The sequence below is a fragment of the Mirounga leonina genome, unplaced genomic scaffold (assembly GCF_011800145.1).
Source record: "Mirounga leonina isolate KUSES-001 unplaced genomic scaffold, KU_Mleo_1.0 Mir_125, whole genome shotgun sequence".
In the NCBI taxonomy this organism is placed as follows: Eukaryota; Metazoa; Chordata; class Mammalia; order Carnivora; family Phocidae; genus Mirounga; species Mirounga leonina.
In genome coordinates, this window is record NW_023270305.1 from 44,656,936 (window position 1) to 44,683,908 (window position 26,973).

The 26,973-nt window shown below is 43.3% G+C and overlaps 1 protein-coding gene across 3 annotated transcripts; it reads right to left on the reverse strand.

Annotated features, from left to right (window-relative positions):
* Positions 1 to 1,546: 1,546 nt before the first annotated feature.
* On the reverse strand, positions 1,547 to 26,910 carry MXD1 (MAX dimerization protein 1). 3 transcript variants are annotated; one of them, XR_004678535.1, is made up of 7 exons: positions 26,602 to 26,909; positions 25,752 to 25,851; positions 20,918 to 20,947; positions 6,240 to 6,354; positions 4,374 to 4,533; positions 3,822 to 4,064; positions 1,547 to 2,392 (listed from the first exon to the last, which is right to left on the reverse strand). XR_004678535.1 is itself a non-coding variant. In XM_035001379.1 (6 exons), exons 1-6 carry the CDS (start codon positions 26,672 to 26,674, stop codon positions 3,877 to 3,879), a joined length of 663 nt encoding a protein of 220 aa, XP_034857270.1. In that variant the 5' UTR covers positions 26,675 to 26,910; the 3' UTR covers positions 1,547 to 3,876. The 3 variants fall into 3 exon arrangements, 2 of the variants coding, with proteins under 2 accessions (XP_034857270.1, XP_034857269.1); XM_035001379.1 differs by having other exon boundaries at positions 1,547 to 4,061; positions 26,602 to 26,910; XM_035001378.1 differs by having other exon boundaries at positions 1,547 to 4,064; positions 26,602 to 26,908.
* Between the last annotated feature and the right edge of the window lie 63 nt (positions 26,911 to 26,973).

A 26,973-nucleotide genomic window follows, 5' to 3' on the forward strand; every position in this document is an offset into this window, starting at 1 on the left:
GAAAACAAGACATCTCACAGTCACAGAGATCTGAATGGGAAAAACCACCCCATCTGAAAGGGTCTTCGGGTCATCTCCCAGAAAGGACTTGAAAACTCAGCAGCCAGCTACCTAAGCGTACTGCATCCAAGAGTTAGACACAGGAAAAAAACCAACCCCAGATTGCCCTGCAGGAAATAGCCTTGCAGCCGTTGACTTCCTGGGGTTCAACACACAGGGCAGGTAGAGGAGGAAGGCAAAGCAGCTTGGGGAACAAGTAAAGAAGGAAGACAGATTAAAGAATAGATTATAAAGCACAACGAAAGTGGTATTCTTGCCGATACAGCACGGTATAAAAACCTAAATGTGTATGTATATACTTTTCAAAAATAAGTTTTCTCTTTAAAGGATGGGGCAGAGGCAAGAAGAAAAAAGCCCATAACACCCATTCGTGACCCCCAAGACCCCGCTAGACAGTTACTTTGACCATCACCATCCTACCTAGTTGACACTTTTCTCCTCCCTCCCCCCCCGCCCCCCCCCCCCCCCCAGGATCTGCTCTTGGCCACTTCAGGGATGGATCAGAGAGGCCCACAGGAAACCCAGGTAAGGGCCCTTTGTTTCTTTTGGGGGGGGGGGGGGAAGGTTAAAGGAAAACGCTTCCCTTAGAAGAAATCTGCTCCAGGGGCCAAATGCCGGGTCAGGGTCCTACGTAGTGCTCACTGGACCGACCCTGAAATTGAGTCTGGGGTAGACTGGGAGAGGAATTTAGGTCCTGCTCAAAAAAGTGATTCAAAAAGCATCACAAACTAGCATTAGGTCTGTGACTAGACACAGGAGTCAGTGGTCACTAGCAGCACCTTGAAGAATTCAAGATCTTTGCTCAGCAGCAGAAACCCACACACAATCCCCTGGGTGCTTCGCCTGCCGTTCTAAGCCAACGGGCGGGGAAAGCTAGGCTTTCTGGGCTGTTCACAGAAGCCCCCAGATGTATTTTCTCATTGCATGAAACTGGACTACATACTCTTATTTTCTCATCTGCATTGCAATGGTATCGGTGAGTATAGATTTCGTCTTTTAAAATCAATTTTACATAAAAATATGCATGTGCCTATATTTACACACCTCTATAGTTACGTACAATTGTCAAAGTCTTAAAGGCTGGGGTTTCTATCTTTGCCCATCCCCTCCCTCCGACAACCCTCATAGAAAGGTTTTTCATTTTGCTTAAAAAAAAAAAAAAAAAAAAACCCAAAACAACCAAAAAGACTTTAGAGCTCTGAACAGTCACGCTGGTGGATCAGTGAATGACAGGACAGGTTGGGCAATCAGGGCTGCGCTGAGCTGCATGAGGAAGGGGCGGGGTAGCTGCCTCAGACTGAGTTTGCTGGTTACAGTTTTGGTTAGAGAGAGGCCTAGCTCGCATGCCGATTCGGTCCACCTCTTGGGCTTTGAAAGGTAAGGTCTAACCCTGGTGTCAGTTTATCACAAGTGCATTAAAAATATATCCATTTCCACATTTATCTATGCAATCAATTTGAAAAGGACCAGACAAACAGTGCAAAGGTCAAATAATTACTGTTTTATATTGGGACAGTACATTTCATATTTCAACCAAAAGACAAAAAATGCAGTTTAACTTAAACAGAAAATAACGGCATCTCTCAGATGCCTTATTTCTAAATCGAACAAATACACAAATTCTGTTCCCTTCCCTCCCCCAATGCAAGCCCACAAGCTTTGCCCAAAGTCTTGAGTTTTCGATGCCATATGGCATCCAGCATCTTGGACTTGTGAGGCGCTTGAATGTAGCAATTAAAACGCTTGAGAGGTCTAGCGAATGGCATTTGAAAGGGACCTCAAAGTGCAGATATATTTTTTCAAACATGTTACAGGCTGAGCTGGCTCGTTGAACAGTATCACTCTGCTTAATTCAGGAAGCAGGCTTTAAAAATGCAAAAGGCATACAAGTTGTATTTCAGTGCAAATCTTTAGCTGGTCATTGGAAAAGATTCCAATAATAAAAAAAAAATCCTTTGTGTCACCTGCCCCTCCCCCCCCCACCTACCCACCCACAGCTGAAATGCAGGAAAAAAACAGAACAAAACAAAAACAGAAGTACAGATGACTTTGGAATCATTTAGGAATCGACTACTTCCAATTAAAAATTTTAATACAGTAGAGAATCATTAAAATGAAAGAACAAAAGTAATCTTCCTTTGTTTAGACCGCTCTTCGTGTATAGAATGAGCTTCCGCGTGGAGGGCGTTTGAACTTTGAGTCGTGTGGAAGGTGGAGGCGCCGGAGGCGTGGCGAGGCTGGGGTGCCAGAGAATGCGGGCGGCGGGGGCTCGGGGCAGCCGCCCGCCCACCTGCCGCTGCTTCAGCCGTGGAGCCCTTAGGTTGCAGTGCGTCTGTGGATTTTAGGAATGTTCTCGTCACTTTGTGACACACACTCTGTTTCAGCGTCACAGGTTTTACAAATGGTTCAAATTCAATGAAAAAGATTTGCCAGAGGCTGAAAACCTCGACCTCAAAAATATGAATGCAAAAATATTAAGGGGAATGAACCAATTTTGTAGATACCTACATACAAAGTTTCTAGAACATCTATAAAAGCACAAAGTCATAAGAATTTGTTTTCCATTACATTAGTTTATATAAAATGAATAAATAGTATTTATAGATTTAATGTGTCTTATGTACATATACATGTGCTCTGTTTTAGCTTAAATAAAAATGCTACAAAGTGGGAGACCACTTAAGGGAGAAATCATAACCAAAAAGAGAGATCAGCCTTTTAAACTAGAAACCCAAAAGCCTCCATAAAGAAGTTTCTGGGTATATCCAAAAATAAGGAGAGGAATTCTGATAACACTGTACCATCCCCTCCTGTTCACCTGCAACAGAGAGTAGAAATGCGGACTTTTCCTTTCACTGATGATGGACACTAGCTCAGCTAGCGCCAAAGCTCAGTTATTGCTGAAAGTTAAGTAGGAAAATAGATTAGAATTGGACCAAATGTCACTTATTTGGGGGTGAAAAAAAAGGCATAATCACTTTGTGTTAAGTGGGAAATGGAGATCTCGTTTATCTCTGAGGTAGGAAAAAAAAACGTTCCAGAGACAAGTAGCATAACAAACTTTGAGGGGAAAACGTGCCTTGGGAGAGCAGTACAGAGCGCGGTCCCAAGAACATCGCGACAGAGATTGTACCGTCTTGTTTGTTCATGCTGGAACTTGCATGAGCTGTGCGACCCCAAAGACATGTTAGCACGGTGTCCACTTTCAAGTGAGAAATACTGCTCCCATCCACACGCGGGTCGGGGGAGTTAGCACGGAGGGTGTGTGTGTGTGCGTGTGTGTGTGAAGGGTGTTTTCTGGAGGTATTCCGGACTCCTCACGGGGGGTGAGGTCCACGGTGCAGTGCTCTTAAATGCCGCTTTCAAAGCTTACTTTGGAGTTCTGAGATCAGGATCTCAACTTTTAAAGTTTGTTTCCTTCCGTTCGCTAAGCACAAGAACATTCGGACATTTCTGCTAGGTGAGTAACACAGCCAGAAAACTGAGAAGGTTTGCTAGGCTACCGGGGACAGCACGTAAGAGGGGGAGATCGCGGAGCTGTGGAAGTTGCTTATTCGGCCTAAGCTCTTGGGTGCTTCGAACTGATTGGAATGTACGGTCTGGCAGACGGATTTTTATGGAGAGAGAGAGAAGCTAGTGGGTGCAGTCAGAAACCCACAATCCTAAGCACCTCCCGGAAAACGTTTACAGAGCTGACTCTGGTACAGGTGGGGCACGGAAGCTTACGTGCAAGGGGACTGCGGCTGGGTCCGATACACTACCTAATCCGCTCGGCCGGCACAGCCCTCCGGGAGGCAGCCGCGGCCACCCCGCGCTTCAGAGGCCCAGACACGTCTTGTGATGGTCCTGGAGCCTTACTCTCTTCACGCTGGAGCTGGAGTAGCCCTCGTCGCTGCCCAGGCTCTGCATGCTGCCCCGCTCGTCCGAGTCGCTCACGCCGCTGCTGCTCCAGTCCAGGTCGCCCGTGAGATAGTCTGTGCTTTCAACGTCCACGTCGATTTCTTCTGTGGGGAGGACAAGAGACACGGGTGAGGGCGGGCTGCGGGGCGCTCGCGCCGAGCCCCCACGCCAGCCCCGCCAGGCCCTGCTCCGGGCCCGGGGCCTAAGCGCGGAAAGGACGGACGGGCTCGTTACGGGTCTCCGTTCCTCCCCGGCGCTGCCTCTGGGGACGCGCGCGCACGCACGCACGCGCACGCAGGCACAGGCCGGCACGCACGCAGGCACGCACGCGCACGCAGGCACAGGCCGGCACGCACGCAGGCACGCACGCGCACGCAGGCACGCACAGGCACGCGCGCGGGCCGGGCGCTCACCCCGGTCGGAGTCCGAGCGCTCCGAGGAGACGGCGGAGCCGATGCTGTCCATCCGTATCCTCTCGATGCCCAGCTTCTCCAGCTGCCGCTTCAGGTGCCGCTGCTCTCGCTGGAGCTGGTCTATTTGGTGAATGGCTTTTCTGTCACAGTCTTCAAGTTTCTGCAAGTCAGAGCGGTAGCTGTTGGAGCCCGCAGGCCGATTTCAAAATTGCCGAGGACTCTGCATCTTGCCCTCGAGCCGCGAAATAGGGCAGTTTTCCTCAGAAGCCATTGGGGGTCAGTGGTCTAACTTCTCCCAGGGCGGGCCGGGGGCCGGGGCCTCCCGCCTCGGGCTCGGCAGCACCGACTTCGCTGCGGCTCCCTGCACCGTCACAGGGCTTCTGGGGGCTGAGCTCGGCCCCTCAAACGCCGGGGAAGAGCCAGCAGCCCCCCACCCCCCGGTCTGTGGTGACACCCTGAACCCCACTCTCTGAACCAGAGCCCGGCGTGGGCCATGCAGAAGGAGGGCTCGTCAGCTACGTGTTCTAATGATATCAACATACATATATCTAATTATATATTAGCAACAGTTAATATGTTCTATGTATTATATAACATTATAACATATATCAACATATATATCTAATTATATCGAGTTATTCCAAATCTCAATCAACTTCTGTTTGGTAGCAGGGAACAATCAGTCTTTTGAAGTCCTGATTCCAAATTGTCCAACACAAGAGCTTAAACGCCTTTCCAAATACCACTTGTTTTTATAAATCTGTTTAACTGTGGTTATGTTGCCCTAAACAAAGGTTCTTTTTCCCTCCAGAATTGTCATGTATGCATGCCACTAACCATAATTAAAGTGACATTTGTCCAGTAATGACTAAAGGATTATTACTAGTGAGTTTTGGCTGTGGCTCGCAGGAGTCTGAATACCACTCCACTGCCTCACCTTTTGCTATTCAAGCTACGTGCTACAAGCGGACTCCCTTTCAGACCCTCTGGGAGGTGCTGGGGATACAAGGTGAGCATAAAGACCTCGTCCCCTCCTCTGACAATGGAGACAACCAAACAGTCACACAAACCATGGTCAGATGACAACTGTGATAAGTGCTAAGAAAGAAAGAGCCAATAATAACTCCATCTGTGGCAGGAAGGATATAAGCAGGTCAGCAAAAGTTTCCCTGAGCTAGTGATACCTGTGTTGAGATCTAAAGGATGACAAGAAGTTAACTAGGTGAAGAAGGGTAGGGAAAGCATACCAAACAGAGGGAACAGCACGTACAAAGGCCCTGTGGTAAGAGCATGACAAGTGCAAGGGGCTGAAAGGGCATAGGGCACAAGACGCTGCTGTACAGGCAGGTGAGGGCCAGGTCACACAGCCTGGGGCAGGCATGCTGACAGTCTGTCCTGAGCCACTGATGAATTTTAAACAGGGTGACATGTTGACTTGAGCTTTGGAAGGATTATTCTTAGGAGGCACAGAGCTTAGCTCAGAGGCGGCCAGAGGAATACAGGGAGGCCTCTGAGGAGTTCACTGCAGTAGATGACGGTGGGTGAAATGGGAGCGAGCCTGTGAAATATTTAGGTCTTGGAGAGGACTTAGATATATATGGCTACAGAGCAAGGGCTAGCAAGGATGACCCGGAGTTTCTGGCTTAATAAATGGACAACCTTTTCACTTCTACATAGGGGTAAGGAATATTCAGTTGGGTTCTGGACATGTTGGGTTTGGGATGCCAGAGATCATCTAAGAGACAGGTTGGAGGAATTCCCTAGAGGAAAGGACTGTCCTGGAGATACACATTTGCTGTCCCTCATAAACAGACAAACCCTTATTAGACAGGTAAAGCTACAAAGGAATCCCAAGGATATACTTACCTTTATGTGTAATTTGGCTTTTGTCAATAAACTCAATGTAGTGTGCCGGTTCGATTCGGGCCCAAGCGGAACTAGCCCCTTCAGCTTCTCCAGGCACAAGCGAAGATGGGCCCGCCTACAAAAACAAGGTCACATAGCACTAAGAATTTCACAGTGGGCCGGAAGGCACTCTGGAAGAACAAGTTCTAAAAGAGTAGGAAGCTGCCCAGGCCCAGTAATGGCAAATGCCACCAATGACCTCTGGCCAAATAAACAGCTTTGGAAATTAGACAACTCTGGTGAAAGCCATGGAGAAGCCCAAACTGGGGTTTTCTCAAGTCTCTTTCTAAAATAGGTGTTAGGGCAGGGACTAATATCTACTATTATTAGGCATATTTATCAGGTTATTGCCAGGTTTCTGGGTTATGATGTGACCTGACAGAACGTGCCAGGGTTTGAATCCTTTCAACCCCTACTTCCTCTTTTCCCATCCACGGACCACTAGAACCAGCACACTGCTGTATGTAGTATTTACACATGTGAATGACCTGCATGGTTATTCATTATAGCTTGCTTTAAAATAGCAAAGATCAAAACCACCCAAGTCACCAACAACAGGGAGCTGATTAAATAAATTATCATGTATCTATGCAGTGGAATACTATGCAGCGAAGAAAAGAACCAGGATGTGCTCTATTTACTACTAGGAAAGAACTCTCAGCTATATTGTGAAATGAAGAAAAGCAAGATATCAAACCATGCATACAACATGCCATCTTTGGACAAAACGGAGGAAAAGTAATTATGTTTTCTTATATGGACAAAAAATCTTGAACAATAAGAAACTAATAACAACCGCATGGAGAGAGAAGTCAGGGCATAGGCAAGGATAAGGAAAGGGAGTGAATTTTTACGGAATGACATATCTTTTGGTTTTTCAACTATGTAAACTGCTATTCAAAAAGTAGATTTTTTTAAAAATAAGGAAAAAGCACATCATCAGCATTGCTACACCACACAAGCATGCAGAACAGCTAGAGATAACCACATGTAGGCCTTGAAGGGTGCACAGAGGTACAGTGGGACGGGGCAGGAAGGGAGAAAGGCCAGAGGAAGCAGAAGCTGCAGTGAGCCACTCAAGAGAGAACCTTTAGTCACAGACTGACCGGAGTCCCTAAAGTTTTGGAAATTAACACTTCTTTTCTTTGTGCTTTATTCGAGAACCTAGCAGATCCCGTGAATGGGAGAAACAGCCAGAAATCAGAGTTTTTGCCTCAGCCCAGCACGTCCTGAAAGCCTTCACAGGCCATTCCAACCCACAGTGATTCCTCCACTTTCTGAGCACTTAATGGTTTATACTAGTCAATGGGAAGTTCACGGTTCTGCCTGAATTGTTTGGTATTTGCTACTTAACCACTCATTCATTGCAAACTCCTCAGAAAGTTGGACTGCCACTTACTACGGTGCCCCTCCCCCCCTTAATAAATGTCTGAGTGGGTCATGTCACTATTCAGCTAGACAGTGAGCTTCTGGAGGACACAGTCCATCTCTACTCCACCTCTGCACCTTCAACAGTGCTTAGGCTCCTGGGGTTTTAGACACATGCCCACAGCCCACACACAACCACCTGGAGCAGAGTTCCCGGGAGCCAGGAGACAACCATAAAGCTTAATTTGCCCTCCGCTCCCCTTAAAATTTTGACTGTATCAGCAAAAGTTGGAACTAAAAGAAGAAACCTGCTTCAGAAAGCTCCAAGAGGTCCATATGTATGATAATGACCAAGGAAGTCCATTCACACCTTTCATATCAAGACTTCGGGATGTTCCTCCAAGGCAGATCTAACAAGTGGTGCATTAGACATCCTTCCGAGCCCCCTGCCGCCTCCGCTTCCAAGCCTCCTTCCTTGTCTAGCTCTCGAAGGAGCTGTCCTAGACTCTCCGAGGGCCCTCTAAGCCTTGACAAACTTGAAGAATACAGCAATTGCTCTTGAGCTAGGAAGATTTAATGGTACAAAAATGCCTTACTCTTTTTTTTTTTTTAAAGATTTTATTTATTTATTTGAGACAGAGAGAATGAGAGACAGAGAGCATGAGAGGGAGGAGGGTCAGAGGGAGAAGCAGACTCCCCGCCGAGCAGGGAGCCCGATGCGGGACTCGATCCCGGGACTCCAGGATCATGACCTGAGCCGAAGGCAGTCGCTTAACCAACTGAGCCACTCAGGCGCCCAAAAATGCCTTACTCTTTGACAAGACTTCCACTTGCCCTGAAACCCTGTCCATGTGGAATGGTCACAAGCAAAGGCTCCCATTAGAGGTTTGCTCCTCCTACTACTACAGGAGGAAAAACTGTGTGTAAAACGTACCTGTTCACCTTGGATAATAATATTCAAGAAGAGTCATGAAAATAGATATTAGAAACACCATGAGAAAGTATAGTCACTTATGCAGTTATCCAAATTATTTCTCCCAAAGTTTATAGACAAACTGTCAAGTTAGGAAAAAAGGTTCAAAAATTAGATGTAGACATTTTTCAGCTTGTTATCTGCAAAGACTGCATGATTCAGAACAGTGTCCTATTAGTCATTTTATGATGTGGGTTTATCTACAAATATGAGTACGTAAATTTTTTAGGAAGTTTGTCTACTGATAAAAATATAATAAAGTCATCTTTCCATGCATCGTCATTTCTAGTTGTACAGGGAGTCTAGCCCAGAAAGTATAATTCTCACTACCCAAATGTGGGTTCTTCCAAAGAAGACTTCCAGTTGTGAAACCAGAAATAAGCCATTTGACTAATTCAAGCTAAGGATAATACATGTTCATTCAGTGTTTTTTTGGCCTGGTTCTATGAAAGTACGACCAGAGCTTTTCTGGATTTTTGTCGAGATCCAAAGCCAACTTCTGTCTTTGGTAGTGCCTGTCTTGGCCTCCTCTAGCACCTCACTGCTCAGCCCACTGGCTGCCCTGCCCACCTGCAGACATCCCCAGGCTGGCACCTAGGCCAACCACAGGGGAGGGGTGAGGTCTACAGAGCAGGCTCGGTTCTGTCATGTAATAGTGAAATTCGACTCCTGAACCAGATAAACAAGCAAACAGACTCCTCTGTAAAAGCTCCCTCTGAGGCTCCTCAACCCTGACACACACACACACACACACACACACACAGAGGCACACTGCACCCTGGATCTGCAACCCCTCAGCCAGCCTTGAGAGCACCCATGAAGCACGAGATCCAGAGCAAGTAACACAAGCACCCATCTCAGCTCTTCCTCCCCAGTCCTGACTATTCCCCTGCCCAGGGCTCTGGTCAAGGAGGGGATCAGTGTCCTGTTCTGAAATAGGTCTAACTTCCCCTTGGGGAACCAATAGAGGTTTTGCCACATGTACTTAAAAGGAAGCCACTCAATAGCCCAGTCTGACCCCTACTTAGACCTCCTCCCAGCCCATCTTCTTCAGCCAGTCATCCTGTTGCCAAGAGCTGCCTCCCTGCTCCCCACCCCCAGCAGAAGGGGCTTGTGCCAAACCCTGGCTCCTTCCTGCTCCCAACTGCCTCTTCTGTTTGTGCTGATCCAACTGCTTTGTACCTAGGTCATGAACCTTGACAAACTTTCTGTGCTGACTCTTCAGAAATATTGCTTTAATTATTCTGAATGGACAGATACACCTTTGGTCTATAGTAGCATAAAGAGACCAATCTTTGGTCTGAGCTATAATCAGTAATGCTCAGAATCAAGTGTGCCCTATAACTAGGGATAACTAAATTAGATACAAACTACAGTTTTTCTTCAGTAAGGTTTTGAAAAGGATCTCAAATTTTGTTTTTAGTTCTTTTAATAGTCTGAATCTGTCTGTCACCATACAACCAAATGTTAGCATGGTATGTAAGAGCAAAGGTTTGGGACCCTGGCTTTGCCACTTACTTCCTGTGTGACCTTGAGCCGATCACTTAACTCCACGTGGCATCAGCTTTCTCAGCAGCAGACAGGAACACCACGCCCGACAGGGCCGGTGTATTAACTGGGACAAGGAATGGAAGCCCCTGGCCAGGATCTGACAGGAGTGCACTCTTACACGGCAGCTGTTGTTCTTTCTAGTTTCTTCTGTGACCGATAATTACTGGGAACAATTTGTATAACACTATAATATTCCTTTGAAAATCAACAGGAAACTCAGGGCGCCTGGGTGGCTCAGTCGTTAAGTGTCTGCCTTCAGCTCAGGTCATGATCCCAGGATTCTGGGATCGAGCACCGCATCAGGCTCCCTGCTCCACGGGAAGCCTGCTTCTCCCTCTCCCACTCCCCCTGCTTGTGTTCCCTCTCTCGCTGTCAAATAAATAAATAAAATCTTTAAAAAAAGAAAAAAATAAAATCAATAGGAAGCTCAAAAGTGTCTCACTAGGTAGATAGAAGCTATCTGGTAAAATCCAATTCTTCCTTAAAGGAAACACTTATCTTCTGTCATTAAAGAAATTTAATGGAAAACGTAACCTATTTTCTATGGCAATACAGATCTTGCTTATGCTAAAGATACTATTTTTACATTAAAAAAAAATCAAGGACAGTGAAGGAGACCATCAACAAATCTAAAAGGCAACCTACTGAATGGAAGAAGATATTTGCAAATGCCATATCCAATAAAGGGCTAGTACCCAAAATATATAAAGAACTGATACAACAACGCCCCAAAAATATAATCCATTTAAAAATGGGCAGAAGACATGAATGGACATTTCTCCAGGGAAAACCTACAGATGGCCAACAGACACATGAAAAGATGCTCAACATCACTCATCATCAGGGAAATGCAAATCAAAACTACAATGAGATACCACCTCATATCTGTCAGAATGGCTAAAATCAAAAACACAAACAAGTGGGGGCAAGGATGTGGAGAAAAAGGAACACTCTTACACTGTTGGTGGGAATGCAAAGTGGTGTAGTCACTGTGGAAAACAGTATGGAGGTTCCTCAAGAAGTTAAAAATAGAGCTACCCTACTATCCAGTAATCACACTACTAGAGCAAAACAACTAAACACTAATTCAAAGGGATACACGCACCCCTGTGTTTATAAGCAGCATTATCTACAACAGCCAAAGTATGGAAGCAGCTCAAGTGTCCATGGGTAGATGAATGGGTAAAGAAGATGTGGTATAAATACATACACAACATAGTATTATTCAGCCATAAGAATGAAATCTTGCCATTTGCATGCAATGACATGGATGGAACTAGAAAGTATAATGCTAAGTGAAATAAGTCAGAGGAAGACAAATACTGTATGATTTCATTCACATGTGGAATTTAAACAAATGAGCAAAGAAAAAAAAAAAAAAGAGGCAAACCAAGAACCAGTCTCTTAACTATAGAGAACAAACCTATGGTTACCAGAGGGGAGGTGGGTAGGGAGATGGGGGAAATAGGTGACGGGGATTAAGGAGGGCACTTGGGACAAACACTGGGCAATGTGTGGAAGTGCTGAATCAGTGTATTATACACCTGAAACTAATATTACACTATGTTAATTGTACTGGAATTAAAAAAAATTCAAAAAATTAGCAAGGATCTTATAAAGCGAATGCATGCATAAGAGAAGACTCCTTCTTGGCCACACATCATGTAGAGTCTTGGGTCGAAGGGAGCCCAAGCCTGGGAGGGGAGCATCTGAAGAGCACCCGACTCTCCCTGCCGCAGCTGCACTGCAAACAGCCCAAGGAAAATACGGGGGCAAAGACTGACCTTGGAAGTCCACGCACATCTCTGGATGTGCTATCTATATCCAAAGCACCGAAAATCTCTCCCATACAACAGCAAGAAGAAAGGAGAGCATATTTAGGAATAAACTCAAAACAGCTTAGGAAGGATCTCTAGGAAGAAAACTATAAAACTTTGCTGAGAGACAAGAAAATCTGAATAAATGGAAAAAAGTAGCACCTTCCTAGACATGAAACCTAAAAGCAAAGATGCCAATGTTACCCAAGTTTGTCTACAAATTTAACATAATTCCAGGGGGAAAAAAAATCCCAAGTGTTCTTCTTAATGCTGGGAAATTAGTCTAAATTCCATCTAGAAGAATACATGTATAAGGGATTGCCAGATTTTTGAGAAAGAAGAATGAGGAGGAATGTGCTATACCAGATAAATTGTATTATAAAGCTTTATTAAAAAACAGTATACACTAATAGAGGAATGGGCGGATAAATCAAGGGAACAGAATAAAAAATTCCCAGAAACGGACTGAAGAATAGGTATGAATTTAACATATAACAGAGGTAACACTACAAATCCTTGGGAAAAGCATGGATTGTTCGGAAAATAGAGGAGTGGGAAGACTAACATCAAAATAAATTCCAAATATATTAAAGATTTAAATATATGTTTTGATACCACACTGTTCTGTTGTTAGTTTTCCTTAAGTCTTGTCAGCCATGAATTATGGAAAACTAAATATCCAAGCGAACGGAAGTCATTAATGAAGAGGCTCTAGGCTGCTGGAGGCATACCTCCTACCAGAGGCCTGGGCACCGACAGAAGGCACCTGGGCTAGCCAGCGTGCTCTTAAGACAGTTCTGAATGCTGCTCTTTTTATTTCTGCCTCCAGACTTAAGCTCCCTCGAGTCTATCCATGTCTCTCTCCCTCTCAGGCCAGCAGATTTGTCAACTGGAGAATAAACTGGGAAAAGAATTAAGACCATAGGTAGACTGTGCCATCTGCAGCCAGTGCTCCTGAATTTGCTAGGTTACCCCAAAAGTTCTTCCTGCCCAAACGTGGCCAACGAGTGGGAATGGTATCCAACCGGGCACATGTGCGTGTCTGTTAGGAGGAAGGCACTGCTGTCAGATTACTTTTTTTTAACTGGAGGTATAACTGAACGCTCTCACAGTAGAGTGTAGGACAGGACGCAAAGAAGAGTTAGAAGGTCCGAGCAGAGCGTACAGGATGGCGGCCAGTGAAGGGGGTAGAGAAGGAGTTAAATTCACAGGTGGAAATCCAGAACCATGCACTTGGCTCTCATTCACTTTCCGAGAGATTACTGTGCGCTGCCACTTTCATCGGTGCTGGGACACATTGTCGCGTTAGATCAAGTCCCTGCCCTGGAGCTTCTTAAAATTTAGTCGGAGATCAAACATCAACAAATTATGGCAAATTACTGATCTGAGCTGCCTTCAGACTATGACAAATAGCAGCCCTCACTAAAAGTTCTAGAACAGGCTCCCCTTTGCCCTCTACCAAACCTATTCTTTCTTTTCCCTCACCCATATCTTGTTTGACTTAAAAGGTTGTCAAGCTTCCATAGACCATCAGAACCTGCTTTTTCCCTTTCCAAATAGATCACATTCATTTCTTCATTCATTCACACACAGCACACTTCCTATATATCCAACTGTTCTTTCATTACCAAGTAATGGGAAAGACCAAGACTTCCATTTTGTGTTAACCCACTGGAGCCTAGAAATAATAATACATCTGCAGATGCTGACCTGAGAGTAGAATCTGGTATCTAGGCAATCCATGTCCCTTCTCTTTGAGAAAAGCCCTACCTAACAAACATGATACATGGGACCAGAGTACTACTTCTCATTAAAACTGGGCTTCAGATTCTTCACTAAAGAAGAAAAAAAGCAAACAATAAACAATAGCCTATTTAACTCTAAAGTTTTACCATCTTATTTCCTAGCTTTGTGTGGGCACAGATTTAGCCAATTAAATAGCTTCATAAATTCTATAGGATAATTGGAGGTTTAATAAAGATTTCAGATATGTATGAGCTGTATAGTGAGAAAAACAGAAACAGGTTTGGTATAGTGAGTAAGAAGAAACAAATCATCTCATGGGGTCAAAATTTACTCCCTAATAGTGATTACAGGTCACAAGAGATACTTTCTCTAGATTTGGGGTTGACAACAGAGCATTACCGGGTTAAACAAAAGGTCCAGGTGAAGACTACAAGTCATGCTTTGAGGAAAAATGTACTCTCCTCCTTTCCCTAAAATGATCCCTTTATAAATAATTGCCAGATGCATCATTACTACCAACTTAACTGGAACCTCGGAAGGTTTTGAAGATTTTTGATAATTGTGATAGTAATCTTTATAAAAAAATACAGAGGCAGTTCTATATGCCAGCTGTATGGGAACAGGTCACTCCGTGAACAAGGCATAAATAGCAATTCACGGTGGCTATATTCTGAAGTTATAAGATCACTTCTCTACTAAAAGTATGAAATACATAGTATATTCATTAATATTTCCTTTCTAGAGCCCAATTTTAAAAATGTACACAATACATCTTACGGTTGGTACTTGCTAGCTTTCTTACCCTTTGACTATTAATGTCTATGACAAAAAGTCAGGCAGTGCCCCCACTGCTCCAGTAGGGACAGGAAATTAGTTGAATAAGCAGCAAATGTCTTTTCTCCAAGTTTTTCCAAGGGCAGATGCCATCTATCCAAGAGGTGTAGTCCAAGAAAGATAGATTCTAGCGGTACAAATCTGGATGTTCTTCCACACCATCAATGTTGGCCAGATTTGCACACTGATAACTACATCCCTTTGTAATAACCAGGCCATGCCCTAAGCCCCATGTGGCAACAAAGCAATGCGGATTTGTTACAACACCCTAGAGTGAAATCTGAATGTGGTCAAGAAAGTTCAGAAACAGTAAGAGTGGTGCAATGCCTACCACAACTCGGGCCCAGTGCAAAAGTTATGCCCCTACCCTCTTCTGACAGAAGGAGCTTGGCCATTTGAAAAGCCAATATAACAATAGGGACCCGCAATAAATTAGAATATCCTGCCAGAAGAGACCTGACTGCAGTGGTTTCTCATACCAGACCAGATGCCACTGAAATACTGTTAAACCAAATGAAAATAATAGCTTAGATCAGGCTGCTGAGTCCTCCTCACAGAGCACACACAAAAATCTTTTGTCATGGGGTCAGAAGACTCTAGCAGAGGTAATCTCTCTAGACCAGCTGCCTAATTCCAGCAAGGCCTGCATATGTACCATTCCAGAAAAACGAGTGTCTATTATTAAAGAAGATGCCAGAGCCTTCTTTTGAAAAAAAGTCCATTCTAGCACCTGACTCCTGACCCACTGGCTGCAGCTTATATGCAGTCAGTCTCCATTTGCTGAAGTGCTACTGAAAGGCATTCAGACCAGAGGAATTCCCAGCTAAGAGAAGGAAAATAGTAGAATTATCATCAACAAAGCCATATAACAACAAGATTCAAAAATTTCCTCTATTCCAACAAAAATTAGTAATTACGATGGGAATACAATAGTGATTTAAACATTTTTTTTTAAAAGATTTTATTTATTTATTTGAGAGAGAGAGAGCATGAGGGGGAGAGGGTCAGAGGGAGAAGCAGACTCCTCGCTGAGCAAGGAGCCCGATGCGGGACTCGATCCCGGGACTCCAGGATCATGACCTGAGCTGAAGGCAGTCGCTTAATCAACTGAGCCACCCAGGCGCCCGTGATTTAAACATTTTTAAATGCAGGAATACCTTTTAAAAGAAATATACAAGATGCACGGGGAAATACTATAAAACTTTAGAGACAGAAAACTGATCTGAATAAATAAAGTCACATACCAAATCCTGGATGGAAAGAGATTAGACGCGAATGTGAACTTTTAAAGGTTAATTTATATTGAAATTCTTAAATTTTGATTTTGAAAATCCCAAAAGGATTTGGAGGTTGGGGAAATGGATTGACTATACAATTCATAGGGAAAAATAAACTAGTGAAAATAGCTAATATGGAAAAAAAAAAAAAAAAAGGAGAAGGGAGGAGTAGGGATTTGCTTTACCAGATCTTGAAGTGCATGATAAAACCTCAATGACCGAAACAATATTCACTGGCACAAGAAAAGCAGAGCAGATGAGCAGTGGAATAGAAGAACCAGTCTAGAAACAGACTTAGCCATGAACAAGAATTTTTTTTTTTTAAAGACTTTATTGATTTATTTGACAGAGAGAGACACAGCGAGAGAGGGAACACAAGCAGGGGGAGTGGGAGAGGGAGAAGGAGAAGCAGGCTTCCCGCCGAACAGGGAGCCCGACGCAGGGCTCGATCCCAGGACCCTGGGACCATGACCTGAGCCGAAGGCAGACGCTTAACGACTGAGCCACCCAGGCGCCCCAAACAAGAATTTAATATACAATAGAAGCAGCAAGTTCAAACAGTGAGAGAAAATGGACTCTCTTAAAGGAAATGATAAACTGGACAATAATATGATACTCAAAGGGGTGATCTCTTTCATATATATCCTTCATATTATATCATCTTTTCAAAATAAGGAAAAAAAACAAACGCCTGAGTAGAAAATTGGGCAGAGATTATTAACAGGCAATACAAACACACAAAGAAAAGAAAATTATTTGACTGTGCTAGTAATGTAAAAAATGCAAATTAAAACAAGTTGTCGGCTTTTGTTTTTTATGTATCAAATTCATGAAGGTCTTAGATTATACTAACACCTTGTGAAGTGTAAGGCCTGTAACCTGCCAGGTGGGCAATCCAGTAGTCAACATCGAAAACCACAATGTGTATATCATTATTTCCACAACTATAAATTTACCCTAAGGATATAATTATGGTGTTGGACAGAGATTTATCTACAAGGTAGTTTAAGGAAGTATTGTTTATATTAGCCAAATACCAGGAAGAACCTAAAACGGGATTGGTTATAGGAGTTACAGCACATCCATATGAGATACTACAGGGTATTCACTAAAAGTAATGTTAGAAAAGTAGACTTAAGGACATGGGAAAATATTCATAATGTAGCTTGAAAAGATAGAAATTATTATTTTTAAAGATTTTATTTGACAGAGAGAGACAGCGAGAGCGAGAACACAAGCAGGGGAAGCGGGAGGGGGAGAAGCAGGCTTCCTGCCGAGCAGGGAGCCCAATGTGGGACTCAATCCCAGGATCCTGGGATCAGGACCTGAGCCGAAGGCAGATGCTTAACTGACTGAGCCACCTAGGCACCCCGAAGATAGAAATTATTTACTCTATGATCCCATGTTGACTTAAAAAAAGTATGCACAAAAGTCTAGATGGATACAGAACTTAGCAGGAATGTTAGCAGCTGTTACTGCTGCAAGATCTATTACAGGTGATTTTTATATTTTTTTGTGCTTTTTGGAACTTCCCAATTTTCTACACTAAACTATACTTTTATTTTCCAAAAACAACTGTGGAGATACACTTCAAAGTTCCACTGCTGTCCTCTGGCAGCTAGAATTATGGATGATTTAAATTGTTTTTAGAAAGACTTTCTATATTTCTCAAGATTTTCTGTAAGATTAGTTGGTTTTTTGTTTTAAAGATTTTATTTATTTGAGAGTGAGAGAGAGCAAAAGTGAGAGAGATCACAGAGGGAGAGGGAGAAGCAGACTTGCCCCTGAGAGGAGAGCCTGAGGCAGGACTTGATCCCAGGACCTGGGATCATGACCTGAGCCGAAGGCAAACGCTTAGCTGACTGAGCCACCCAGGCATCCCTGTAAAATTAGTTTTAAAAAGAAAAACTGCACACTCAAAGTGTTTCCTTAAGAGGCTAGACCCACAATGACCAGTTACAGTTCAGAGAAGCACAGACCGAGTGACAGATGCTCCTATCTATGATGATGAACTGAATCCTTCACCCCAGGGGCTTGGGCTTCATCAGGCTCTGTATTCCCAGCACCTAGGACACAGCATCTTCAGTGCTCCATGAATGCCTCATCTAGAGAATGGAAAATACAAGCCTTCTAGAATGGTGGAGGTGGGGTATGTTCCTACCAACACCAAGAATATTAAAGTGGTAGTGTTGAGTATATGGTCCTCTTTGTGGAGTCCTAACGAACACCAATTACTCAGAATCTCTAAAGTGCCACAGAAAAGGTTTCTGTTTAAAAATCTAACCCAAGTATAATCAACTCTGCAATCTCAAAGAGGAAAACAAATTCCCATTGTTAGAAGGTCTTTCCCTAAGTTTTTGTTTTTTTGTTTTTTTGAGAGCCATGTCAATCTTTTTATGTGATGTTTTAAGGTAAAAAATGGCTAAAGTGTATATGCACTTAGCAAAGTGGGATTGTTTTATAGGCGTCAACTACTAAAACCAGGGAGACTACAAGAGCAGCTGTTGAACTGACTTCAAAACCCGAAGATTCTTAAGCATCTACACTCATAAGGGGAGAAGAGCTGGGCAACTTTAAGTCCCTCCCCTGGACTGCAGCAACCAATTTTGGTTAAATTAAGAAATTTGAGTCTTTACTTCCCTCTTTTCTGTTCACATGCTCTGGACTAGAGAAAGAATTATCAAGACCTTAAAAGACCGAACTCCAGGGGTGCCTGGGTGGCTCAGTTGGTTAAGCAACTGCCTTCGGCTCAGGTCATGATCCTGGAGTCCCGGGATCGAGTCCCGCATTGGGCTCCCTGCTCAGCAGGGAGTCTGCTTCTCCCTCTGACCCTCCCCCCTCTCATGCTCTATCTCATTCTCTCTCTCAAATAAATAAATAAAATCTTTAAAAAAAAAAAAAAAAGACCGAACTCCAAAAAAGAAAGGACAATAAGGAAACTAGATAACTCTTCAGCGAGCAAAAGTTGACTGGTCACATGGAAGCAGTCTGAATTAAAAGCAGCTTGCCCAGTGGGGACTCCAAATCCAGTTTTCTAGATTCTTTGCCTCCATAGCCTCTCATGTATACCTCAATCTGAGCCATAGCATATTCATTCAGACTGTCTCTGCATCTTTCCCATTAGACAACATTTCTCTAGGAAGGGGACCATTCTGATTTAATACCCCCAGTGTGAACTCGTTTAATACCTAGTACTGAGTGCAAGTTCTTGAGACACTGTAGGCAAAAATAAACACCCCTGAACTGCTAAAAGGTAAAACTGACATTGTGTGGCATTCTTGCAGAGGTAAAAGGCATAAAGTTGTAGTAAGTGCAAAGAGCCCTTGCCTGAAGGGGTAAAATTTTAATAACAAAAATGAGTGTCTAATGGAATAATAAAAAAATAAATGCCTACGTAAGGTGCGGGAGAAGAACTAGAAGACTTTTCAGCAGAAAGAATCCCAGTTTACCCAGTTCACCCCAAAGGCAGAAAGTTAAGAATCTAAAGATGAGAAAGAGAAGCCACATCTGATTACCTTTCCACCTTAAAAGATACTTTCGAGTTCCCAATTCATGATCTGGAAATCCCTAAAACAAAAATGAAGCTTTGACTTCAACCACAGTCACAATCAGAGAAAGTAAAAGGGAAGAAGAGGGATGGGGAGAAGCACGTGTGCAGGGAGGCACATGCACGCACACACAGAGTTCCTCAGCGGAGTCATGCTAAATGTTCACCCTGTTCCAACATTCTCCTTCCTAGTAGGTCTGCCCTTTCACGGATGAAAAGTGTCATTCAGATCCTGACTTTCAGAGTCAGGCTCCCTCTTCAAAGAAGGTTTGCATGAAATAACCATATGTATTTACAGAACCATCATTACACATCATCTTGTTCATGCAGAGCACCGAGAAAGCCACTCAATCTGAATGGGTAGCCCGTATTTCAAATTGATGAGAGCTCGGAGACCAGAATGAAGCTTGTTCAATGGTTCTCAGCCCTGGCAGCACATAAGAATCACCTGGGGAGCTTTTAAAAAAATACTAGAGCAGAGTCTCAACCCAAACCAATTAAATCAGAATTGCTAGGGGTGAGGTCTGGGCATTGGTTTCTTTTTTTCTTTATTTTAAAGCTCCACAAAGAAGTACTATTTCCACCCCCCACCCACCATGGTAAAAGTGGTTGTTTTTTAAAAAGTCTTTATTAGAGATAAAAGATTTGCTTTCAAATACTCCATGCAGAGGGGTTGTTTTGATTATACAAGATTAACAAAATGTTGATTGTTGAAGCTGGGTAATGGACACATAGGACTTGATTACATTATTTGTTCTCATATATTTGAAGATTTGTATGTTATTTTATAAAATTGGCAGAAATAAAATCTGTTCCTTCTCCTCAGATGTATACATGTGTGTAATACAAAAATATTTTTGAAAAAAAACATTAAAATAAAAGCTTTGCAAGTGACTCTAATGTACAACCAGAGTCAAGAACCACTAGGCTACATCGTTGAAGGAGGGGCAAACCAGATTTAGAAAATAAAGATTTAAACAAACAGCAAGAGGCAATCCAGGTGATAGAGATCAACTCAGGAAGCCAGATGGATCCCAGGGTGGGTGGCAGACCTCCTCTAGTGAATCACCATCTCCAATTTGTGCTATGCATATATTTGCCTGATTTTTGAGAATCTTCACAAGTAAACTGTAAATACACATATGTATGTGTATTTATATATATCTGGGTGTGTACATGATTTAAGACAGAACTACCAATTATATTCAGTAGCACGTAATTTTTTTTAAAAACACTATTTGTGGAAACACTGCTCATGACCTAAACTGCTTTGGCCTGTGAAACAGTCACCCAGGAAGGCCCTCCTTAGGAGGAGTGGGTTGCAAGAGGGTTGGGGGTGTGGTTTCTGGAACCTGCAAGCCCTTTATCTACCTGAGTGATTTAGGGGCAGTGCTGCTTAGTCGGCCTGAGGAAACTCTTACATCAGGTGTTACTTGTGGAAAGAGCCCACGAAAAGCATTCAAGTCTCTAAGATCAGGGACTACATCAAAAGGACCCCCAACCCACCCCCAAAATCCCCAACTCACCTATTCTTCTCCATTTCATTGTGAGTTGATCTGAAAGAGGGAACAATAAGAAAACAGTAAGATTCTTCTTGTCTTAAAGAACTATTTCAGCACCAATACAATTACTTTAACTTCTTTCTCTCCTAAGTTGGTAGGAGAGAAAACAGAAAGGGAGGAAAAACTCAGTGGGATCTGCTAAAGAAATCAGTTCCTTTGAGGAGTTAGGTAAATGTAAATATGTAAAATAGAGTTCAAGGAGAAGTGACAAACTTAAGAGACATGCAATCCCTAGTGGAAATGTAATCCATTTGAAGAAAGGAAATAAAAGGGGCCTATTTATACAATGAGAAAAACAGCTGTGCCATGTGATGTGAATTCAGGTTATAGAACACCAAAGCTTTCTTCAGGCTGAGGGTAGAAGAGTGGAGGTGGCACCTCCTCCTAGTCCTGCAGTTTTTTCTAGGTGTAGTAGATATGCCAAAATTTTATGCTAAGTTGCTTAACAATAGGATACAATTTTAAGTGGATAAAAATAATCCTTTTTCCCCTCAATCTTTCTACTCCCTGACGTAATTATTTGATCATGTACAACCTCCTGCAAAACGCTACTGGTGAACAGCTCCCAAATGATTTCAGGAAGGGGCTTCTAAAACTTAGCTCAACATAAAGACGATACAGACTGGTGAAAGCCACAGTGAGGGTGAAATGTGAAGTCTAGCTTTGCCAACAACTGGTACTGTAGAATAAAATTCTTTACCATCTTGTCCTTGGTTTAACCCCTCTGTAAAATGGGAGTAAAAATTATTGTCAATTATCTACTGAACACACATAGATCAAGGAGGTAGCAACTGTAAAAGTTATTAGAGAGCCTTGGACGAAAGCTATGGTGGATGTGAAATCCTATTATTAAAGTGTTTATAGCTGACCTTGAATATAAGGTCTGGTCTAAGAATTTATGGACAGGTTTCCATAGAAGTCACAGGAAGTCAGTCAATATGGCCACTACTGTGTCGTCCTCACACAACTCCTCCCTAATTATAAACTTGAGGAACATCCCAGCATTATAAAGGAGCTCAATCTTGACCTTTCTTAATGGAAATTCTCCGGAATCTCACCCGTTCAGGAGAGAACACCCTGGCTGAGGCCAGAACCCTCCTGGGCCTACAGAGGAATTCTCAACAGTAATCATGGAGAAACAGGACTTCTGTGAATGCTCCGCCACTCATTTATATCAGGGGGCAACCACTGCCAAGTTCATTCACCCCAGAGAGAAGGGTGGTGGAGGGTTTATAGTCTTGGAATGAGAAATTTCCAATCCAGCAATAAAACTTCTCTTCCACAAGGCTCTTGGGACACCGATTTTTATTAACGAGAAAAACCAAGAAAATAATGACAGTATTTTAAGTTTTAGAATATTTGTTTTCTAGGTAAAGGACCCCAAAATTGGTTACCTTAAAAGCTTTACATTGATTCACTTGGTTTTCCCTCAACTTTCTTCAGTTACATTTTCCTGAAGGTTTACTTCCTGCAATGGCCGGCAGGCTATCACAGTTAACAAGAGTCAGGCCTGCACTACAAACCTTTGGCTTTAAAGCACGTGGCATTTTAGTTTTAACAGGGAATAACAAGTTCAAAGTCTTTTAAATGGATGAAAGTATATGATAGCAGCTGGTCAGAATTTCCCCGTTTAACTGTAGGCAAGGACCATTCCAGGAAGGTGGTGGAAGAGAGAAGGGTGGATATTTGAAAAGAATATAATCTCTGATTATAGAAAATAGCACACAGGGCACTCTTACCAAAATTTCTGGATTCTTTGAAGATACATATAAGAAAAATTCTGAATCCCCAAGATAAACTTTTTAACAAATTCTGTAGGACAGACAACTCCTTCCAGACTTTGAATAGTTTCGGTAACTACAGATCTTATTTGATTACTTAAGAGTATTAACACATTGGGATTTTTACAAGGGGACTTACATCTAATGGCTAAAGCATTACTGAAGTGCATTTGGGTGACTGAAACTGAGTTTGTCTTTAATGAAAATAAGCCTTTCAAAAACGATCAGATTGCTTGCCAACTGTTAATGGGTAAACATTTATATTATTAAAGTATTATGAGAATACATAGATACCTTGTGTCAAAATTATTTTCCATGTGGTTACTGAAAAGATTTGATAACTCTGGAATCACTGGTAAAGGTCAAATGTCACCACTGAAAAATATATTCTAACAAGGGGCGCCTGGGTGACTCAGTCAGTTAAGCGTCTGACTCGATCTCAGTTCAGGTCTTGATCTCAGGGTCATGAGTTCAAGCCCCACATTGAGCTCCACGCTGGAGGTGGAGCCTACTTACAAAAAGATAACTAAGCCAAACTACAGTGTATGAGAATGGAAAAAGTTCTTGGGTTCAAAAAGATTCTCCATGTCAGCTCAGCTATATGGCCACTGTTGCATAAAAGAGCTAGGTGGCAGGTCCTGAACTTCCTCTTTCACGAGTGCCAAAGCCTGCTTTGCAATTTTACAAAATATACCTTTAAAAACTCTGGATTTCAGTTCTAAATAATTAGTAACTGATTTCAAAAACCCGTAGGAAAAAAAAAAAAAGATTCCACCTCCCCTGTATTCCAGTAGTTCTCTGGATGATTCTGAAACAATCAATATTCACAATTTCATTTGTTTTTGTTTTTTAAACACGCAACTAGAGAGACTGGATTAGGATCTGCATTTTTAGTTCCCAAGAAGTTGGATATGTGGCTAAATCTTTTTTTTTTGTCCAAGGAAAAGTAGCCCCCTGACTTGACTCTACAAGCAAAGAGCACAGCATTTCAACCTGAATTAACAAGAATAAACTATTATCTGGTGGTTATGTAAACCAGCAGTGATCTCTCCATCGCCCTTACCTCAGTTCAAAATCCTGACCATACATGGCCTTGGAGAGAAGTCTAATTCAAATCAAGGGTTCAAACTGCATTCTCTGGGGTGATGTCTCACTGCTCAGGTAAGGGTCATTCCAAACAGGGCATGAAGGAAGTGATCACATTTAAACAAAACAACCTGCTCTTGCTTCATGTTTGCTTCGTGCCATCTCCAGGTTTAATCATGGTCTCTCAGAGATCCTTGCACCACTGAGGATATTACCCTAATTCATTATTAGTCAAGAATATGAGAAACCGTGATAGCCTCCAGTCTGAAACCATGGAAAACAAACCAAGCCCATTAACAGAAGAGAGCTTTTCCAAAACTCAGAAGTTACAGCTATTTTTTCCATAATAACACTGGATATTAAAGAGAAAGAATCTGTTTCTTGACTTGCAGTTCTCAATTATCATTATTTTTCTTTCCTAATCACCTTTGGGGACCAGCCTACTTCTCTTTCAACATCCCTTTCTCTTCCTCTCCCCACCACTAAACCTCCTCCAAACTTAGGAGAAACTTAGTGAAAAGAAAACTTTACTTTTCCTGTGAAACTTAGGGAAAAATAAAGTGCTAAGGATTAAGCCTTGGCTAGTAAGGTGGACAATTCGTCCCAAATCATGAATGGACAAAAGTAAAAGCAACAAATGGACTACCTTTTTCAGGAAAAATAAACCAAAAGGCTTGAAAGTTCTTCCAAACAAAATCTTAAAAATACTGTAACAAAATGCAACACAGCTAAATCATTTTATACCACTGCATAATACAAGTATTAACATTCTTCTTATAGGCCCTTAATACCCACACACAGATCTATTAGCTACCAGGTAGCTTTCACAGGTAATATGAAAGATGGGAGGGAAAGGAAAAACCACAGGGTAGTTAATTACTAGGTGCCTCCCTCACGTGCCTTCTTAGTCAAGAGCTCAGCACATGTGTGCTGCTCACATCCTGTGGTTCCACCAACACTAAGTACAATGGGATGAATCAAGGATAGAAGCAGCAAGAACAAGTGAGTTTTAGGTTTAAGTGGGACCTCCTGGCTTTCAGTGGTCTGTATTATGCCACAGAGGCTAACCAAATACAGTTAGCTGCAGGGAGGAATAAGGATTCTAAGTCAGTGATGAAAATGTGAATGACTTTAATTTACTGGAATGAAAGGTGTAAGTAAATAGACCTAACAGATTTCCTACCTAACTTATATTTTAAGGGCAAAGAAGGAAAAAAGGGAGCAGTAGCATTAATAGAGTACTCATAGGTACCAGGAACTATAGTCAGGGTTTTAACGTGATTTCACTGACCATTAACCACATACTTCCCAGTGAAATTCACAGATTTTAAGAACTATAAGGCTAACATAAAAGGACTGTTGCATATTAATATTAATCCTCCATCACCAAAAAGGCAGGTTTTAACCTCCATCGTTCCTCTTTGCCATTATAAATAGATGTAACAGATTGAGACAAACCACTGCATTTCATTTACATGTCAAATATGAAATCCTACCACCTACGCTAAATCAGATACTTTAACATGTTTATAAAATCTTCACTATGAAAAGTAAAAGAAATGGATAATGTCCAGCATTTTCAATTATAAAAAACCTGCCCTGAATCTGCAACTTCTAAAGGCAACATATTGTCATTGTTACTAATTTCACTGGAAGTTTCCAGAGATTTTTGTTCCAAAAGGGAAGAAAAGCAAAATTAAGTTTAAAAGTTCATAAAGAAATATAAAACATTTCCATTTCTCTTTTCTGTCTCCTCAACCCAAACAGAAGGGCTGCTTCCTCAATGGCTTAAGACCATGTGTGCCTTACTGAATCATGATTGCTACTTAACATATTTACTGGGTCATAAGCACAACAGGCAACTTCCATTCTGCAGTTCATATCATCTGCACTATAATCTAAAAGAAAAAGAGAAATATTTACCAAATTACCTGCTACTGCTGTTATTCTTCTTGGATTTGTTCCTCCGTTTTAAGGCATCTCTGTCCTTGTTATTGTATGGTAACATGGAGGCATAACCATGTTCAGCTTCTAGAAAACCGAAGGATCCAGTTAATGAATGAGCCTAGAACATTCAATACTCTCTCCCCTCCACAGTATTTCCTTTTTAAATTTTATTTTTCATTAAAAGAATATTGTGTTAAGAAACAAACGATGCAAGGTGGAATTCTTAGAACAATGTTTTTTTTTTTTTTTTAATTGTGTGAATACCCTCAGTTCGGAGCAGGTGTAAGGAGCATTCCAGCTGCTCATTGTTGAGAAAGACACAGCAAGTCGCTAAGCTCGTGGAGCTTGGGTTCCCCACTGGCAACGTCCAGCAGGTTGGCGTGCTTTAAGTGGGACCAGCTTCGGGCGAAGGTGCGGGGCAAACACCCGGAACCCAGAGGGCGGGGAATGGGGGGCGCAGGGGAATCGCTGCTCCTCCAGCTGGGAGACCGGGCGCCGGGCCCACTTGGGGGCCGGTCAGGACGAGCCCCGGTGAGGTAAACCAAGGGCCTGGCCGAGGGGACCCCGGGCACCCCATTTGCTTTGCGGTGGGGAGCGGCGCTCCGGACTCCGGGGGGCAGCGGCCCCTTTTCCACCCTCATTCATTGCCTTTGGGGCAGCGGCGGCCTCCCTTCGGACCGCGCGTGGGGAGAGCTGGAGGGGTTGGGAGCGCTCGCGGTCGCGCTCTCTGCGCCTCCAACCACCCCCAGAGCGGCTGGGCGCCCCTACCCCGCGGCCGGGCCCCTCAGAGCCCCCGGCCCCGGCTCGGGACGGACCCCTCCCGTCCCCGTGCACCTCTCTCCCGCCGCTCCAGGTAGTCAGCCGCCTCCAGCAGCATCTGGATGTTCATCCGAACCGCCGCCGCCATTCTGCACCGGGGGCCGGAGCCGCGGGACCAACCCCCACTGCCCACGGGCTCGCCGCCGCCGCCGGACACCCGCGCCCTGCTGTGGACCCCGCAGAGCAGGGTTGAGAGAGCCTCTTTGGCTACCACGCTCTCCAGAAAGGGGGGGGGTCCGGTGAGCTGGGCACCGCCGACACCGTGACAGAACCCGAAGAAGAGCAGCAGCCGCCACCGCCGCGGAGTGTTTATCTCCGACTCACCATCCCCCCGCCCCCAGGCCCTTCTCTTGACAGGCCCGCTTCGGCTGCGTTCCTCATTGGGCA

Coding starts and splice junctions, on each gene's coding strand:
- MXD1 (XM_035001378.1), bottom strand. CDS start 26,674: ATGGCGGCGGCGGTTCGGATGAACATCCAGATGCTGCTGGAGGCGGCT. Junction 25,852..26,601: donor CCTGGAGCGGCGGGAGAGAG/GTGCACGGGGAC, acceptor TCGGTTTTCTAG/AAGCTGAACATGGTTATGCC. Junction 20,948..25,751: donor AAGAATAACAGCAGTAGCAG/GTAATTTGGTAA, acceptor TCCCTCTTTCAG/ATCAACTCACAATGAAATGG.